Source organism: Cavia porcellus, unplaced genomic scaffold (genome assembly GCF_034190915.1).
Source record: "Cavia porcellus strain 051 isolate PalLab524CR breed Dunkin Hartley unplaced genomic scaffold, mCavPor4.1 scaffold_3, whole genome shotgun sequence".
NCBI classification, from domain to species: Eukaryota; Metazoa; Chordata; class Mammalia; order Rodentia; family Caviidae; genus Cavia; species Cavia porcellus.
In genome coordinates, this window is record NW_026947486.1 from 68225272 (window position 1) to 68243405 (window position 18134).

General features: G+C 33.1%; 1 protein-coding gene across 2 annotated transcripts in view; it reads left to right on the forward strand.

Annotated features, from left to right (window-relative positions):
- The window catches only part of Col4a5 (collagen type IV alpha 5 chain), a 230895-nt gene that overhangs the window by 129438 nt on the left and 83323 nt on the right, over positions 1-18134 (forward strand). For both annotated transcript variants that reach the window (XM_063246265.1, XM_063246266.1), the window contains exons 24-30: positions 38-108; positions 588-779; positions 2513-2681; positions 9340-9432; positions 9518-9622; positions 11062-11159; positions 12598-12748. In XM_063246265.1, coding sequence (XP_063102335.1) covers positions 38-108; positions 588-779; positions 2513-2681; positions 9340-9432; positions 9518-9622; positions 11062-11159; positions 12598-12748 — 879 coding nt within the window. The remainder of the gene's footprint in view (positions 1-37; positions 109-587; positions 780-2512; positions 2682-9339; positions 9433-9517; positions 9623-11061; positions 11160-12597; positions 12749-18134) is intronic.

Consider the following 18134-nt stretch of genomic DNA (forward strand, 5'->3'; position numbering starts at 1 on the left):
GTGTGTGTGTGTGTGTGTGTGTGTGTGTTCATGCTAGGGTCTCTTGGTTTCCCTGGGCAGAAGGGTGAAAAAGGAGAGACGGGAGAAACTGGCTCAAAAGGATTACCAGTAAGTTTCAAGTATATATTTTGAATCTATATGTAGTGAGAAACCATGTATGCTTTGATGTTCCTTTATGGAGATAAATAAAATAGATGGATATATGTTATATATATACACATAGAAATGTATATATGTATATATGCTTTAGTTACATTGTAATTTAATGTATAATTCACTTTATTTATTGACTTTCCCAGATTCACTTGCATACTTCATGTGATTCATTACTTGGTAAATCAAAAAAGTCAGAGGAAGCCATGTACAAGTCTATGTTCACTCATGGATAGATACATATACTTTAATTGAACTGTATTTTAATTTATAATTCATTTATTCACTGACTCTTCCTGACTCACATACATACGTTGCATGATTCATTACTTTATGCACCAAATGTTACTGGGTAGAGTGGTGGGAAAACTAAAAAAAAAAGTTAGAAAAAATCTGATCTTCTTTTTCACTTTCTTCTCTTTCTTTCCCAACAGGGCATACCAGGAGCTCCAGGTGCTCCAGGACTTCCTGGAACTAAAGGGGAACCTGGTGACGTCTTCACTTTCCCAGGAATGAAGGGTGAAAAAGGAGAGTTGGGTGCCCCTGGAGCTCCAGGGCTTCCTGGTTTACCCGGCACTCCTGGACAGGATGGATTGCCAGGTCTTCCTGGGCCCAAAGGAGAACCTGTGAGTTAGTCTGATACTCTTGGTATTACAATGTCGTATTGTCACTTAGAAAGGTTTCCTAAGCTCTGAGGATGTTGCTCAGTTAAAGAGTACATGCTAAGCATATATGAGATCCTGAGTTCAATGTTCCGTTCTGAAAAAAAAAAAATTATAAATTAAAACTAAAGATGAGCATGGCGCTAAGATTCATACCCAATCATAGACAAACAAAAATAGTAATGTACACTGTTATTATGTGGGGTTTCTACACTTTTAGTTGATTTGTAAATTTCTTTAACCAGGCATAAATGTGTGCATCTATAATCGCAATGCCTGAAAGGCTGAGACAGGAAGATAGTAAGTTTGAGATCACCATGGGCTATATAGCAAGTTAATACATGGTGAGAACCCATCTCAAAAAAACTTAAAAAAATATGTAAACTTGTTAAAAGATTACTGTATTGTATTTAGTAACATTGACTTAGACTATTTGGGCAGAAGGTTAAGATGCTTATAAATTTATCTAAGATTCACCTTTTCTTATTCTATACACATATCTGTTTATTTACACCTGACAAGCAGAAATCTAACTTGATTTTTATATATAATAATAATTTTATAAAATAGTTTTAAATAGATGTCCTTGTTAAATGTACCATGGAGCCACCAATTAGACATTAATGAACAATCTCCTTTTTGTACAAGATGTAGATCCAGATATTTAGGTGGGAAGTATATTTTATATTATTTAAACTGTAACCTTCTTGACTTATATTAGATTATAAGACTCATGAGAAGTGAGATTTGTGTTCACTTATATTCTCAGCTACATCATTAGCACTTGGCCCATAAAAGGAGCTCAAAAATACTTGTTAATGGAGGGAATGACTACATGACATGATCACACATTTCAAACCATAATACCACATATTTACATAATTTTTCAAAAAATTTTTAGATTTTTGTAGTACATAGTGATTACTTTCATTGCATGGAGTATGTAAACACATTTTAATTCTTTTTACTATCCCATCCTCTCCATATGGTCTCTTTTCCATCTCTAGATTCTTTTCCCATTTGTAAAAGATATATCTTCCTGATTCCTATTATCAATCATATATGTTGCTCTTTAAATTATTTATACTTAAGTACAGTGTATACCCAGATTATTTATGTAAGACAATCCATGTGATAATTGAGCTTGTGTATCTAATTTATTTCATTTAACATCATGGTTTCAAGATGTATCCTTCTCCTACAAATGACTTAACTTTATCTTTCTAAATGGAGGAATAGTACTCTACTATATACATCTATATCTATATAGATATTAGATATAGATATAGATATTTCTTTATTCATTCAACTGTATACGGACATCTAGACAACTTTCCCCACATAATAGATATAGATATTTCTTTATCCATTCAACTGTATATGGACATCTAGACAACTTTCCAGATTTATCTATTGTGAGTTGTGCTGCTTATACATGTGTTTACATGTAGCACTGTAATATGATGCTTTTAACTTTTTCAGGAAGATTTCTGCAAAAGAAGTTGCCAGGTCAAATGGAATGTCTAGTCTTAATTTTTTGAAGAACCTCTGCACTAATCTTCATAGTGATTATACTAGTTTATATAGCTTTTAAGAATTGTTCATGTTTCTGTTGTTTAACAACTTACAATCAGTATACCAATCTACCTATAGTTGTTAAATCAATGTGTTTCTTTGTCCAACATTTCACTTTTCAGGGTGGAATTGTCTTTAAGGGTGAAAGAGGTCCCCCTGGGAACCCAGGTTTGCCAGGTCTTCCAGGGAATATGGGACCAATGGGCCCTGTTGGTTTTGGCCCTCCTGGTCCGGTAGGTGAAAAAGGCATACAAGGTGTTGCAGGAAATCCAGGCCAGCCAGGAATGCCAGGTAAGTTGGATATGTCTGTTTTGTTTTACATTTGGGGCTTAAAAGCAGAAATTAGTTGCCATTTGACAATCTTAGCTTCCTTTCCTGAGAGATGTAATTTTCTGAACATTTTTGTTGGATCTGGAATTTTTGAACTTCTTAACAAGATAATACACATTCTGAATGTTTTTAAGACAGAGTCTCCCTATGTAGTTCAGGTTAGCTTTGAACTTGTTCATGTAGCCCAGGCTGATCTCAAATTTGTGGCAATCCTCCTGCCCCAGCCTCTTGAGTGCTGGAATTACAGGCATTCTCCACCATACCTGGAACGTTTTGTTTTTAAAGAAGTGTTTTGCTTCAATTTTTCGGTGTTTCTTTCTTTTTTTATTTTATTTTAAAGAGGGTAAAATAAGACAACAGAACAAAGCAGATCAGAAGAAATTAATGTAAGTGACACAGATTTCAAAGCAAGACAACAGGAGATTAACAGTGGCAACATAATGTCTACTATTTTCTTGTAGATAATCATCTACATCATCACACAAAATGAGTTCATGCAAAATAAAATAGTATAAAAATGATGAAAACAGAGTAATGAAGGCATTACAGGTCTTCAAAACCAGACAATAGGGAAATCAACAATGGCTACCATAATGTCTCTTGTTCTCTTCAATGGCTGTCCATATCTTCATGTATATTGAAATTAAGTAATACAAAACAGACTAAGACCACTCTGAACAAAGAATAAAAGCATTACTGGATTTCACAGCAAGATGATAGGAAATCAGCAATAGATACCATAGTGTCTTTTATTCAAAGTAACTTTGCATTTCATCACACATAGTACAATCGATTCTCATAAACTGTTTAGGAGAAGTTCTAGGCAAGTAAAAGCCTCTACATGTACACATATTCTTTCTGCATTAGAGAGAAAAAAAAAAACAAAAAACAAATTACTAGAAGCACAAAAAACAAAAAGACAAATAACAATAGCAAAGAGCCCAAAACAATGATGATATAGGCCTTCAAAACAAGGTTGTAGGAATGTATTTAAGCTTGTGATTTTGCATGGTGCTCTTGAAAAGAGTGCCTCAGATCACCAGACACAAACATGCAAAATTGTTCCAGTGCAATGAATGTTAACTGTTTTGTGCCAAGAACTAATATAATTTGTAGCATAATCATCTTAGCTATCTTAAGTGTGTTTTTACGAACTTACACATTGTTTTATTTTACCTTGTTTTTGTCCCTCATTTTCCCTGAGCTCTAAATTTTTTCCCCATTGAACCGATTTTTATTTTTTCACTGTAGTTATTGAGGATTTTTATATCTTATGTACTCTTGCCATTTCTTACACTAGGGAGACTGTATGGTATTCACACATGTGAATTTGATTTATTTTACATATGAGTAAGGTCTCAAGTCGCATCCACTTATAAATATCTCAATGTGATCATTCTTTTTAGCTGAGTAGTACTCTATTGTATAAAAGTACCACACGTTTTTATCCATTCCTCAGTTGATGGGCATTTGGGTTGTTTCCAAGATCTGACTGTTACAAATTGTGCTGCTATAAATATGGGTGCACATATATCACTGAGTTTGTTTTCAGTTCTTCTGGAAATATGCCCAGAAATGGAATAGCAGGATCAAGTGGGACTTACAACACAAGCATTTTGAGGAAGATTCAGACTGACCTTCACAGTGGTTGCACCATTCTGCACTCACAAACAGTGCAGAAGAGTTCATTTTTCACCGCATCCTCTCCAGGATTTGTTCTTGGTAGTTTCTTAATCCTGGCCATTCTTTCTGGAGTGAGATTGAATCTCAGTGTTGTTTTAATTTGTATTTCTCTAATAACCAATGATACTGAACGTTTTTTCATATATTTATTTACCATTTGTATTTTTTTATCTGCAAACTGTGTATGCATCTCAGAAACCCAGTTTTGAATTGGGTCTTTGAAATTGAGAATCTGATTTTTTTTTTTTTTTTAGTTCTTTATATGTTCAAGACAGAAGTCCTTTGTCCGAGGGACAATTCACTAAGATTTTTTCAAAATTCATAGGTTTACTTTTTACTCTGTTTGATATTTCTTTTGACATACAAAAACATTTTAGTAAGACGAGATTCCAGTTGTTGATTCTGGGAAACATTTCCCACACAATTTGCTTCTGGTTCACGAATTCTCTGCCTACCTCTATGTCTTCAAGATTTCTATTTACTTTGTCTTCCAGCAGATTTAGTGTTTCTGTTTTAATATTTAGATTTCTGATCCATTTTGACTTTAGTTTAGTACATGATAATAGCCATGGGTCTAGTTTTAGTTTTTGCATATGGAGAACCAGTTTTTCCAGCACCATTTATTAAAGGACTATCTTTCCTCTAGTGAATGTGTTTAGCCCCTTTATCTTTTTTTAAATTTATTACTTTATTTGTTAATATTAAGAAGAAAAGGTAAAACAAATTTTCACAAAAAAATAATGAAAAAGTAACAATTGTTGATAAATTACACAACATTATCTTTAGTCACTCAAGTACAAAATATGGGCATAAAAATTACTTCAATCAATATTAGCACAACCTTTCCTATTCAGTGAACTAAGTGACACTAATGGTATAACTAACTTGCATTTTTTTCTTTTCCCTTCTATCCTTTCTCTTTTCCCCTATCTTAGTTTCTTCTTTTTATTGAACAGTTTCCTTACATTTCACAGTGACTATTGTATATTTTGAACCTTATGGTTTTACATATGTCACTGTGGTGTGATGTTTTTCAATCCTTCTGGGAAGATACACAGAAGGGGAATGCCGGGGTTGAATGGGACCTCTAATCCTAATTTTTTGAGGAATCTCCACACTGATTTCCACAGTGTTTGTACTAATCTACTCTCTAACCAACAGTTGTAAAGGGTTTCTTTTTCCCTACAGAACCAGGAGCATTTTTTATTGGTTGATATATTTTTTTAAAAAACATTAAATGATTTTTTAATGAATAAGGGAGAGGATGACATAAAAGGGGGCATAACAGCATAACAATACAGGTTAAAGCATAACACTTTCAGCAACCTAGTGCTGAAATTTCACCTTATTGAAGATAAGGTGGCTGAGTGTGTTTGTAGCTCTGTCTTCTAATATATTCCTTTGACCTTCAGTTCTGTTTTTCTTCTGGTACCATGCTGAATTTGTTACAGTAGCTTTGTAGTATAACTTCAAGTCAGGAATTGTGATGTCTCCTGCCTTGCCTTTGTTGTTTAGAATTGCCTTTGCTATTCTATGACTTTCTGATTCCAGATGAGTTTTAGGAAAGATTTCTCTAGATATGTCAGGTATGCTATTGGTATTTTGATTGGAAATGCATTAAATGTGTATAATTATTTTGAGAAATGGCTATTTTCATAACATTTGTTCTTCCTATCCATGAACAAGGAATGTATTTGCATTTTCTGACATCCTCTCCCATTTCCCTTTTCAGTTATTATAATTTTCCCTTAATAGATCTTTACTTCCTTTGTTAGATTGTTTCCTAAGTATTTCATTTTTTGGATGCTATTTTGAAGAGTGTGGCTACTCTTATTTCTCTCAGTGAGTTTGTGGGTTTTTTTAATAGGAATGGTATTGATTTTTGGCTTTTTAATAGGAATGGTAGTGAGTGTTGGCTTTGAGTCCAGCTACATTACTGAATTTAGTTATAATACCTAGGAGTCTTTGAATAGAGTTTTGGTGATCCTCTATGTAGGGTAACATGTCATTTGCAAATAATGTTAATTTAAATTCTTGTTTTCCTATCCTTATTCATTTTATTTCTCTCTCTTGTCTAATTGCTCTGGCTAGGATTTCCAGCATTATATTGAATAGAAGTGGTGATAATGAATATCCTTGTCTTGTTCTTAATTTTAGAATGAAAGCTTTCAGTTTTTGGCATTTAATATCATTCTGGATGTTGATTTGTCACAGATGGCTTTTAACATATTGAAGTAAAGACTATCTGATTTTCTGTAGGATTCTTATCATGAATGAGTATTGAACCTTATGAAAAGATTTTATGCATCTATAGAAATGATCGTGTGACTCTTATTTTTGGCTCCATTGATATGGTGGATTACATTTTTGATTTATACATGTTGAACCATCCGTGCATTCCTGCGATAAATCCCTCTTGATTGTGGTCTATTTTTTTTTTTTGTCTTTTTCCTTTTTATTGGTACCAGGGATCGAACTCAGGACTGCCTGCTTGCAAGGCAGGAGCTTATGCCGCTGAGCTAAATCCCCAGTCAATATAATTTTCTTAATGATTTGCTGCATTCTGTTTGCCAGTATTTTATTGAGAAATTTTGCATCTGTGTTCATTAGGAGGATTGGCCTGTAGTTTGCTATTTATTGGGTCTTTCTCTGGTTTTGGTATTAGAGTAATACTTCCTTCTAGGAATCAGTTAGGGAGAAATACTTCCCTTTCAATTTCTTTAAAGAGTTTGAGGAATGTTGGAATTAATTAAGTCTTCTTTGAATATCTTACATAATTCTGCAGTGAATCCATCAGGATCTGTGCTTTTCTTTCGTGGTAATGTAATAATTACATTTTCAATTATATTAATTAAAATTTATTTATTCAGCAGTTTTACATCTTGATCCAGCTGTGGACATTCATGATTCTAGGAATATGTCCATTTCTTCTGCATTGTCAAATCAATGAGAGTAGAGTTTTTCAAAGTAGGTATTTATGATCTTCTGTTTTTTCTCAACAGTCTGTATTGATTCGCCCTTTAAATTCCTTATTGCATGAATCTGAGATTTTTCTTTATTTTTTAAAATAAAGTTGGGTAGGGTGTTATACATTTTATTTATTTTTTCAAAGAACCAAGTCTTTGATTCATGATTCTTTGTATTGTTTTCTTTGACTCTGTTACATTGATTTCAGCTCTGATCTTTATAATTTCCTTCCCTTTTTTGGCTTTGGGTTTGACTTTCTCTTCTACTAGATGTTTGAGGTGTAGTATCAGGTTGTTTATTTGTGTTCGTTCTGTTTCCTGCTGTGGAAATTCACCGCAATAAATTTTCTACTGATGATTGCTTTCATTGCATCCAACAGATTCTGGTAAGTTGTATTTGTATTTTCTTTTGATTGTAGATATTGCCTAATTCCTTCTGTGACCCACTGATAGCTCAGGAATGTACTATTCAATTTCCATGTGTCTGTGGGTTTTTGCAGTTTCTTTTGTCATTAATTTCTAGTTTCATCGTGCTATGATCCTATAACATGCATGGGATAATTTCAGTTCTTTTGCATTTAATTAAGCATGTTCTGTGATATAGTATATGGCCTATTTTAGACAATGTCCAATGTGCTGCTGAGAAGAGTGTATATTCTCATGTTGTTGGGTGGGACACTCTGTACACACCCACTAAGTCCATTTGTTCACAGGTGTAATTCAGTTTTGTTATTGCTTTGCTGATTTTCTGTCTAGTTGATCTGTCTCTTTGTGTCAATGAGGTGTTAAGGTCTCTTGTTATAGTTGTATTTTTGCTTATTTGATTTTGCATTGCTCTTACTATTTGTTTTGTATAGCTGGGTGCTCCCAAATATGGTGCATATGTATTTAAGATTGTTATTTCTTCCTCTTGAAATTTTCCCTTAACTAGTATGTAGAGACCTTTACCTCTTTTGATCATTTGTGGTTTGAATTTCACATTGTCCTCAAACAGAATAGTTACCCCTGATTTTCTTTGTTCCTGATGCATGAAGTATTATTTTCCATCCTTTGACTTTCAGTCTATGAGTTTTCTTTTGGGTTAGATGGGTTTCTTGTATACAGCATATGGTTAGATATTGTTTCTTGACCCATTCTTTCAGTCTGGTTTTTTAATTGTTGAATTGGCACCATTTACATTAATGGTTATAACTGATATATATTAGTTTATTTTTTACCTGTTATTTTTCTGCTGTTGATTGTTTATCTTTGTTCTCTGTTTGCCTTGCTTAGTGTTTTTTTCCTATGTCTATCTAGAATGTCTTTCAGTATTCTTTGCAAGATTGGTTTGGTGGTCATAAAGTTCTTCAGCTGCTTTTTGCCATGGAAGTGTCTTATTTCTTTATTAATTTTGAAGGACAGTTTTGTAGCAACCATCATTCTGGGTTGGAAGTCTTTTTGCTTTAGGATCTGAAATACTTCACTCCATGCTCTTCTTGATTTCATTTTTTGGGTTGAGAAGTCTGCTGTGATTCTGATAGGCTGTGATTCTTCCCAGATATCCAACATAACAACAAAATATTAAAACATAAGAACATATTAAAACATAAGAACAAAATAATAAAAGCTGTTAGAGAAAAGAGACAGATCACCTATAAAGAATCACAGCCTACCACTCCCATATTCAGAATGCTAATTTCTCAGATATATGGATTCCTAAAATCCAGTCAAGTTGACTTTTAAAATTAACCATCATAGATTCACAATCATGGAAGATATTAAGCCAATAATCTATTTTTCTTTTAAATTTCACCCTCCTCTTTGATGTCTTCGTGGAATATATAGTGTGAGATGGTTTTTTCTTGCAGAATTTTATTATTCTGAATTTTCAAAAGATGTTTGATGATTCCTCTTTTTTACGTTTTTAATTCAAAGAGATCTTTAGTAGAGTAAATATTTCACATTTAGCATTGGCTCATTGTTGTTCTCAGGCCCTAAAGGTGATCCAGGTCAGACCATAACCCAGCCAGGAAAGCCTGGCCTGCCTGGAAACCGAGGTAGAGATGGTGAAGTAGGTCTTCCGGGTAAGTAAATTTATCTCAAAACATCTTCACCACTTGTTGATTTCTTTCTTTGAAAGTCCTCTGTTTGAAAATTGTTTTTTCCTAGGTGACCCTGGGCTCCCAGGCCAACCAGGTGTGCCAGGAATACCTGGTAGCAAAGGAGAACCAGGTATTCCTGGAATCGGGCTTCCTGGACCACCTGGTCCCAAAGGTATGTTGGACTGATTAATGAGTGGTAGCTGATTAGTATGATGGTGTTTGATTGAAGACAAGTATTTTGGTTTTTTTTTTCTGAGTGCTATAAATAATCTAAATGAAAATTCACAAAATGTATATACTTTAAGGATCTTAATGTAAAACAATTTTATCATAAAATATCTCAAATGCACATTTGCAAAGTTGATTTATGAGGTATCAATACTTCTTTGGAGTTACTGAATTTTGCTATTACTCTTATATTCTCTGATTTAGAACAGTTCCTGGTACTCAGTAAGCACTCAATAGATATTTGTGAATTAATGGATTGTGCTAAATAGAAAATGGATTTACTGTATACCTATATCCAATGTTTTATTCTAAGTAAAAATTCTCTTAATTTAGTGAAATTTTATAGGCTGTTTCTTCAGTTATGTTTTATTTCTCTCGAATGTATTTTCATAAATGGCGTGGGTGACATTTGTGTAAGGAGAGTAATTAAACATGTCATCATTCATTTATGCCAGATTCTCTCAAAAGTGTCAGATTTGGCCTGACATGGTGCTGCATGCTGGTAATCCCAGCACTCTGGGAAGTTGATGTAGGGGGATGCAAGATTTAAGTTGCTTGGACAACTTCATGAAGGGACTGGGGATGAAGCTTAGTGTGAAGGTGCTCAGTTCAATCTCCAGTACCACAGAAAGGTATAGGGTTTGGTTTCATGTGTGTGTAATATCTACAGTTGCTTTTAGCTCATTTCCAGTGGTATATGGTAGACATTTCATCATTCTACATTAGTCAGCTTTCCCATTACTGAGACATAATACATGATGCCCACAACTAAAAGCAGGGAGAGTTTAATTTAGCTCACAGATTTAATCGATTCAGTACATGATTGTATGGAAACAAGACTCAAACCTCATAGCATAAAATATGACATAGCAAATGTGCTTCATATATGGAAGCTGAGAAACAACGTAAGCAAATCACATCAGAGAAGGAGATAGGTACCAGCTATAATACTGAGGTCATGCTTCCATGACCCACCCAGTCGCACACAGAAGCATCCTCCACTAATCGCTTGGACAACTCTCAAGCCTATCACATTGACAATCAAACGTAATCATCTCACACAGTGTAACCAACTGTAAGTAGAAGAGAAGTCATGTGTTTTTGTATGGAATCTATTCCTTATGCTTATTTCTGATTTATTATGCAATGGTTGCTTTTATTCAGAAGAGCATAACTTTTGCAGACATTCCTTCTATGTGGATAGAAAAGGATCACAAGATGAGAGAAAATATCAGCTATCTGTAATGCTTGATCCTAAGTAGCCATACAAAATGCAATTGCTCTTTTATCATCTTACATAGTAATTAAGCATAGGGTAAGTGGAGAATGTGGGTTGAAGAATTTAGATACATTTCTTAAAGTCTTCTCTTTCTTGTTTTACAGGTTTTCCAGGAGTTCCAGGACCTCCTGGAGTACCTGGGATCCCTGGAAGAACTGGTCAAGAAGGCCCACCTGGGCCTCCAGGCTTTCCAGGGCCAAAGGTCTGGTACATTTTAAATTATTCCTTCTCATTTTTCTAGCCCCGTTATTTTTTGTGGTCCTGAATCTTTTAACTTAGACGTTGTCCCAAGTCTTTGCTATATAGATAAAATTTAACAGATTATGTTTTCATTTAAAATTATTTAATCTCAAAATGTCTTTAATAATCCAAGAGATCATAATTAGATAGAAAAAGAGTTTTTAATCTTGTTTTTCAATAGCTAATTATTCAGTTAGATGTGGTAATATAAACATTAGCTTCCCCTGAACTCCTCTATAGAATCACTGTAACATTTCATCTCTGTCCTTGCTTGTGTGATGATTGATTGAACCAGTGATGAATGTATCAAGACCTTCCTAAATTGTCTCTCTCTGTGCCAGTTCTAACACTGATACATACTGCAGATAACTGATATTGACTTTTATGTACTACTACTACTAATAAATAGTTCTGTATTTATTTTCCATTCTTTTTATTTTATCTTACCTAATTTCAAGCTTTCCTCGATCAGTTTCAGGAAAATGTTTTGGAGTGTAATTATCTTAGTTACCCCATTTATTTATTTATTTTATTTATTGTTTTTTAGAGATGGAATTTCACTATATAGTTCAAGCTGGCCTTGAACTCTGTAGCCCAGGCTAGTCTTGAACTTCATTGGACCTCCTGCCTCAGCCTCCCGAGTGCAGGGATTACAAGCATGTGTCACCACACCTACCTTGCTTTTTCCCCATCCTTTATGTGTCCCTGAATTTTTTGTGTCCTTAGTTAATTGAATTCCCTGGGTTGAATAATTATTGCTTCTTTTCCATAGGAAAATCATCAATCATGCTCCCAGCTCTTATGGGAAAATCATTTCTCAATTCATTGTTTTTCTTACATTTTCAACTAAATACAAAATTGAAAGGAGTAATACAGTGAAATTTTGTATGTCCATCACCCAGGTGCAAAACTATTAAGATTTTACCTTACTTGCCATTCCTTTTTTGTCACTTAAGTATTTTAACACAAACCTTAAAATTATGCCATTTTCCAACTGCTTTAGTATTCCTATACAACTAAGTGTGCATTTTATACAACATTAAAAAGGCAAAATCGCACTTGAGTCAAATTAAAAATCATCTTTTCAGTTTAGCTAATACTTAGTCTGTAATATTTCTTAATTTAGGTAGTATATTGTTAAATTTTTTTCTCTCTTAGTTGTCTCTTATTCTAAAAACAGTCCAACTTATTTAATTTGTTTTCCTAAGCTCTGTTTCTTATCCCTTAAGGTGTTCTCTCTAATATACTTGTTATCTTCTATTGAATTATCCTGCCCTTCTGTCCATGGGAGAAAAAATAGTATTACCTTGTACTTGCGGCTTTAAATTCTTCATAGTAAACATTAAGCACAAGGAAAGTCATAGGAGTCTTTATTGTGTTTTGTCATGTGTATGCCTAAGGGAGAGCCAGGATTTGGGTTACCTGGGCCACCTGGGCCACCAGGACTCCCAGGTTTCAAAGGAACACTTGGTCCAAAAGGTGATCGTGGTTTCCCAGGACTTCCAGGTCCTCCAGGACACACTGGCTTGGATGGTCTACCTGGACCAAAAGGTATGGAGACTATTGCTACTTTTAACTTTTACAGAAATTGAAACCTTTGGGAAAGCTTGTGGGTGATAAGCTCAATTAGCTGGGAAGCTCATGCTACCATTATGTCACTGCTACACTCATTCTTTATCATTCAGTGACTGTGTTTGTCTTTTATTGGATATGTAATACAAAGATGCACATATAAAAGTAACAATGAGAAGCATTATTTTCTTTCTATCCTAGTATATCCACTTTTAAGTTTCTTATTTATCATTACAGTATTTCTTTTTGAATAAAAATACTAGTCAGTACACACACACACACACACACACACACACACATATATATATATAATTCCCTTATAGTTATATATATATATATATATATATATATATATATATATATGCTTTTCTTAAAAAAATAAGGATAAGCTATAACCTTCTGGTCTTTTTGTATTTTGGTTATTTCACTTAACTTTGTATCTTAGAGATCACTCAACATTAGTGCATAAAAATCTTTATTTAGAAAAACAACTATCTACCAGCTGAGCATGGTGGCGAATGCCTATAATTTTTGCACTTGGGAGGCTGAGGCAGGAGAATCACCACAAAATTAAAGTCAGCCTGGGCTACATAATGAGTTCAAGGACAGCCTGAACTACATAGTGAGACCTTGTCTCTAGCCATCCCTCCCAAGCCATAGTGTTGAATTGCATGAATATGTTTCGGTCTATTTTACCAATTGCTAGTTCACAATATGGATTTTTGACCAATCATATCACAAATAATACCACAGAGAATAATCTTTCATACACATTGTTTCAGATATTTACAGGTACAATAGTAGAATGAAGTAATGAAAGTGGATTTCTTATGTAAAGGGTAAATGTATCCTTAATTATTCAGACTTATTATTTCTATTTGCATCATTTTATACTCTCACCAGCAATGTATGAATGTTCTCATTTCCAAAAAGCCTTGCTAAGTGGGTATATTGAAAAACTCTTGGATTTTTGTTAGCTTGATGGAAATAAGCAGGTTTCTTAGTATAGTTTAATTTTTACTGTGAAAAATTTCAAATATACTGAAAAAATAATTGTACAATGAACAGTTACATAAATTCTAAGGTTAATAGTTTGCTTTTCAATGTATTTTTAAAATTTCTTTTATATGAACCAGGGATAGTTCAATACTAGAGCACCTGTTTAATATATTCAAGGCACTGTATTCAATCCTCAGCACCAGAAAAAACATTCTCGTGTACTGCAAAGTATAAAAAAAAAATTATAATGACTACTATATATATATATATATATACTCACCACTGATATTCTGCTGTAATATTTTACTATACATTCTTTGCCATATATCTATTCATATGTCTGTTCATTGCTCTATTCATGGATCTCCTTTTTAATGCATTTCAAAATAAATTGCAACAACAGTACAGTTCTCCCTAAGTATTTCAGGATTCATATCACAAATGCAGGTCTGTATCTTTTTAAATATAGAACTCATATTAAATGAGATGCACATATCTGAAGTGTACATTTGTTGAATTTTGACATATGCTAACACTTCTGTAACCCAAACTAATGTCACCATATCACCCCAAGGCTACGGATGTAGATAGGTAAAAGAACGCTTGCCTAGCATTTAAAAGGTCTTGGGTTCATTCCCCAACATGAAGGAATAAAACAAAAAGAAAAAGAAAAGAGAGCAAGAGAGAAAAACAAAGTGAGAGGAAGAAAAGAACAAAAGCGAGAGAAAATTACATCATTTCAGAATATTGCTTTATGGTCTTTTCAAGTCACTCTGTAACCCAGTGTCCACAGTGACAACTATACTTACGATTTATTTATCATAATTTAGTCTGCCCATTCTAGGGCTCCTTAGAGATGGAATCATGTTATGTACATTCTTTGTAAGATTCCTTTCACTAAGCGTAATGTTTATTAAATTGGCCATATGTTTATCAGCAGTTCTTACTTTTCAATGAAATGAAAATACAATGGACACCTGGGCTTCTTGAAGTGTTTTATTATTACAAGTGGAACTGTTAAGAGCAGGTTTTTACAAATGTTTTGATGGATATATTCTGCCATTTAGCTTGAGTAATTACAAGTAAAACTATTGGGTCGTAAAATAGGTCCATGCTTAGTAATATAAGAAACTAGTAGATCTTTTTCCCAAATAGATGAGCAATTTCAAATTCACATCAGTATGATAAGAAAGTTTTAATTGTTCTACAATTTCTCCAGTATTCAAATTTTGATAGCTACACAGTGATATCATATTTTAGTTTTGACTTTTTTCTGATGACTAATGATATTGAACTCTTTTTTAATCACTGTGGACTATTAATATTGTCAAATATTTTGCCCATTTTAAAATATTGGCTGTTTCTCATTTTTTTTTCTTGAGAGTGTTCTTATATACCTTGAGTACTAGTCCCACCTCAGAAAGATGTTTATGAGTATTTTATCCTTATGTGATTTGTCTGTTCATTTTTTTTACTGTACTTTGATGGAAAGATTCTCAGTTTACTGAAGTTGCATCTACAAAAAATTTTACTTGTGAATATAACTGTGTCTTAAGAAAATTTACCTAGCCCAACACTGACAAGATTCTATTTTCTAAGATTCTATTTTCTATTTTATAAACTTTATTGTTTAAAAATTTCCATGTTTAAAACATCATTCATTTTAAATATTTTTTCAATATCACATGTCCAAAACTATCCTCACACCACTGTATTACTGTAGAATATGTGGCAAGTCAAATATTTATATGAGTGGATCTATTTCTGTACTATTAATTTTATTTTATTTATGAATTTTACCGTCCTTATACCAGTACCACACTGTTTATGTTACTGTAGTTTCATATTAAGACTTCAAATCATATTATCTAAGTCTTCTAATTTTGTTGTTTTTTTAAAAAAGAAAATTATTTGACTGTACTAGGTCCTTGCCTTTACTCTCAGAATGGTTTAAATTAGCATATACGTTACTATGCATAAACTATGATTTCATATATTTAAAGGCCATATTTGTCCCTGTAATCTGTTTGTGTTCTTAACAACTTCTTAGCACTCATAGTTTGGCTATCATTCCACAGTTTTTGGATTGCAAGGAACTAGACCCTCCTGGTCAATATTATGTAATATAGGGAATAATCTGAACAGATGTATATTCCTGAATCATGTTAGATTGATATCTATTAAAGCAATAGTATAGTCTCATCCAATTTTAGCTAGGACAGACTCTGCTAGCAAAAGCCCTAAAATAGCAGACACAAAAACTTATGTAAGGTCTTTTAAAAATACAGTAATGTTTTAGACTATATATTTCCAGTGTTACTTAAAAGTTAAAGTAGTGCTTCCTAGCAGTTATCTCCCCCATATATAGACCTATGACTCCAAAAATTGTAGATAAAAATATTCCAACTTTTAAGCTATGTGGTGATCTCCTTGTGAAAAATAATCACTATCTTTTGCATATATATGTCTATGAGACAGATTTTCTGAAGCAATATATTAAAGCCTATTTGAAATATAATAATAATAATTTTTTGCTCCTTTGTGAGGCAGGATCTTGCTATGCAATTCAGGCTGGGCTTGAACTCAGTTTGTAGGCCAGGCTGGTCTCAAGTTCGCAGCAATCCTCCTGCATCAGCTTCCTGACTGTTGAAACATAAACATTAGTGAGCATTTGCTTCCTTAATTTTTGGATGGAAATTTGAGATTCCCATATCCTAGTGGAACTCATTCTTTCTCAATTATTAAAATTATAGTGATTTAGGTGATAGAAGGATAATTATGTGGGAAATTCTACTATGTAATTCCTTTACTCCTCCAGCATATATAATGTTCCTATTCTGTGCCATGAAATACTTGAATAAACAGAAACCAAAACAATGTAAATTCTATTTTTGAAGATCTCAAAATTTACCCTCTGCTGTAATAAAATCTAAGTGATATTGTTATTATGATACTTTTTTAATGAGAACTTTTATGAATGCATACCTCTAAAGTTTTGAATTAATAGTTTATAGTTAGAATTCAGCAAAAAGATTTTTTAAAAAATTAACCTGCTAGGCCTGAGGTTGTAGCACCCTGAAAGGATTCTTGGCCTCTCTTCAGTTTTTATTATCTAAAAAAAAATGGCATACTATAATTCTCACCATGAGGAAGTCTAGAGTTTTGTTCTTTATCCAACTGCCATGATTTGGAATGATATGATTTGTTTGTGTGTTGAAGGCTTGATATCGTTAAGGTGTTGATTCTCCCCAAACTGGACCATAGATTAAACAACATTTTAAAAGAATCACAGAAACTTGTTTTTTACTTTAATCATCAAATGAAAAAAAAAACAATTTAGAATATCCAAAACAATTTTTGAGAAAGCACAAATATTATAGAAGTCAAAGTACCTAACTTCAAAACTTAATGTAAAGCTACATTAGTTAACACAGTATGTGAAATTCAGACACATAAATGAATGGAGCACAATTGAGAATCTAAAAATAGATTCACACATTTGATTTGTGTGGTGCCAGAGATTTAACACAGGGCCTCCACATGCTCAGAAAACATTCTACTACTGAGCTGCACCCCTCTCATTTTTGATTTTTGACAAATTTGAAAAGCAATGTTAATAAAAAGACAGCTTTTTTCAACAAGCAATATAAAATCAGTTGGACATCCATACACAAAACAAAACAAACACATAATGTCTTGTACAAAATTTAACTCTGAATGTATTACAGACCTAAATATAAGGACCTGACCAAGAAAACCTTCTCAAACAGGGTCATGCGAACTTTTTTATAAAGAAACAAATAGTAAATGTTTTACTTTTGTGAGGGCCACATATGATCTTTGTCACATCTTTTTTAAAAAATAAACCTCTAAAAGAGTAAAAACCACTTTCATCTCCCAGTCAGTGTAAAAATAGGACTGTAGGTCAAATTTAGCTCGTGGTCAATCCTGTATTTTCCCTTGTTTTAGAAGAAAGTATGAGAAAAATCTTTGTGCCCATGGACTGGGCAAAGTGTTATTAGGACACCAAGTCCATACAAAGAAAAAAAACTGATAAATTATATGTTACTAAATTTGAATGTACTTTAATATCATACCTGACAAAAGATTTGTAAGTGGAATATATAAAGAATTCTAAAAACTCAATAACAAGAAACCATCCAGTTTTTAAAATACAATTGGAAAGATGGATAATTTTAATAGATACCTCACAATTATAGATACCTGAATAGTGAAGAGGCACGTGTGAAAAAGATGCTCACTATAATTAGTCATCACAGAAAATGTAAGGTAAAATAACACTGAGATACATAATTATTAGAATTAGATTTTAAAAAAAAAATAAAAGTGACAATACCAAGCACTA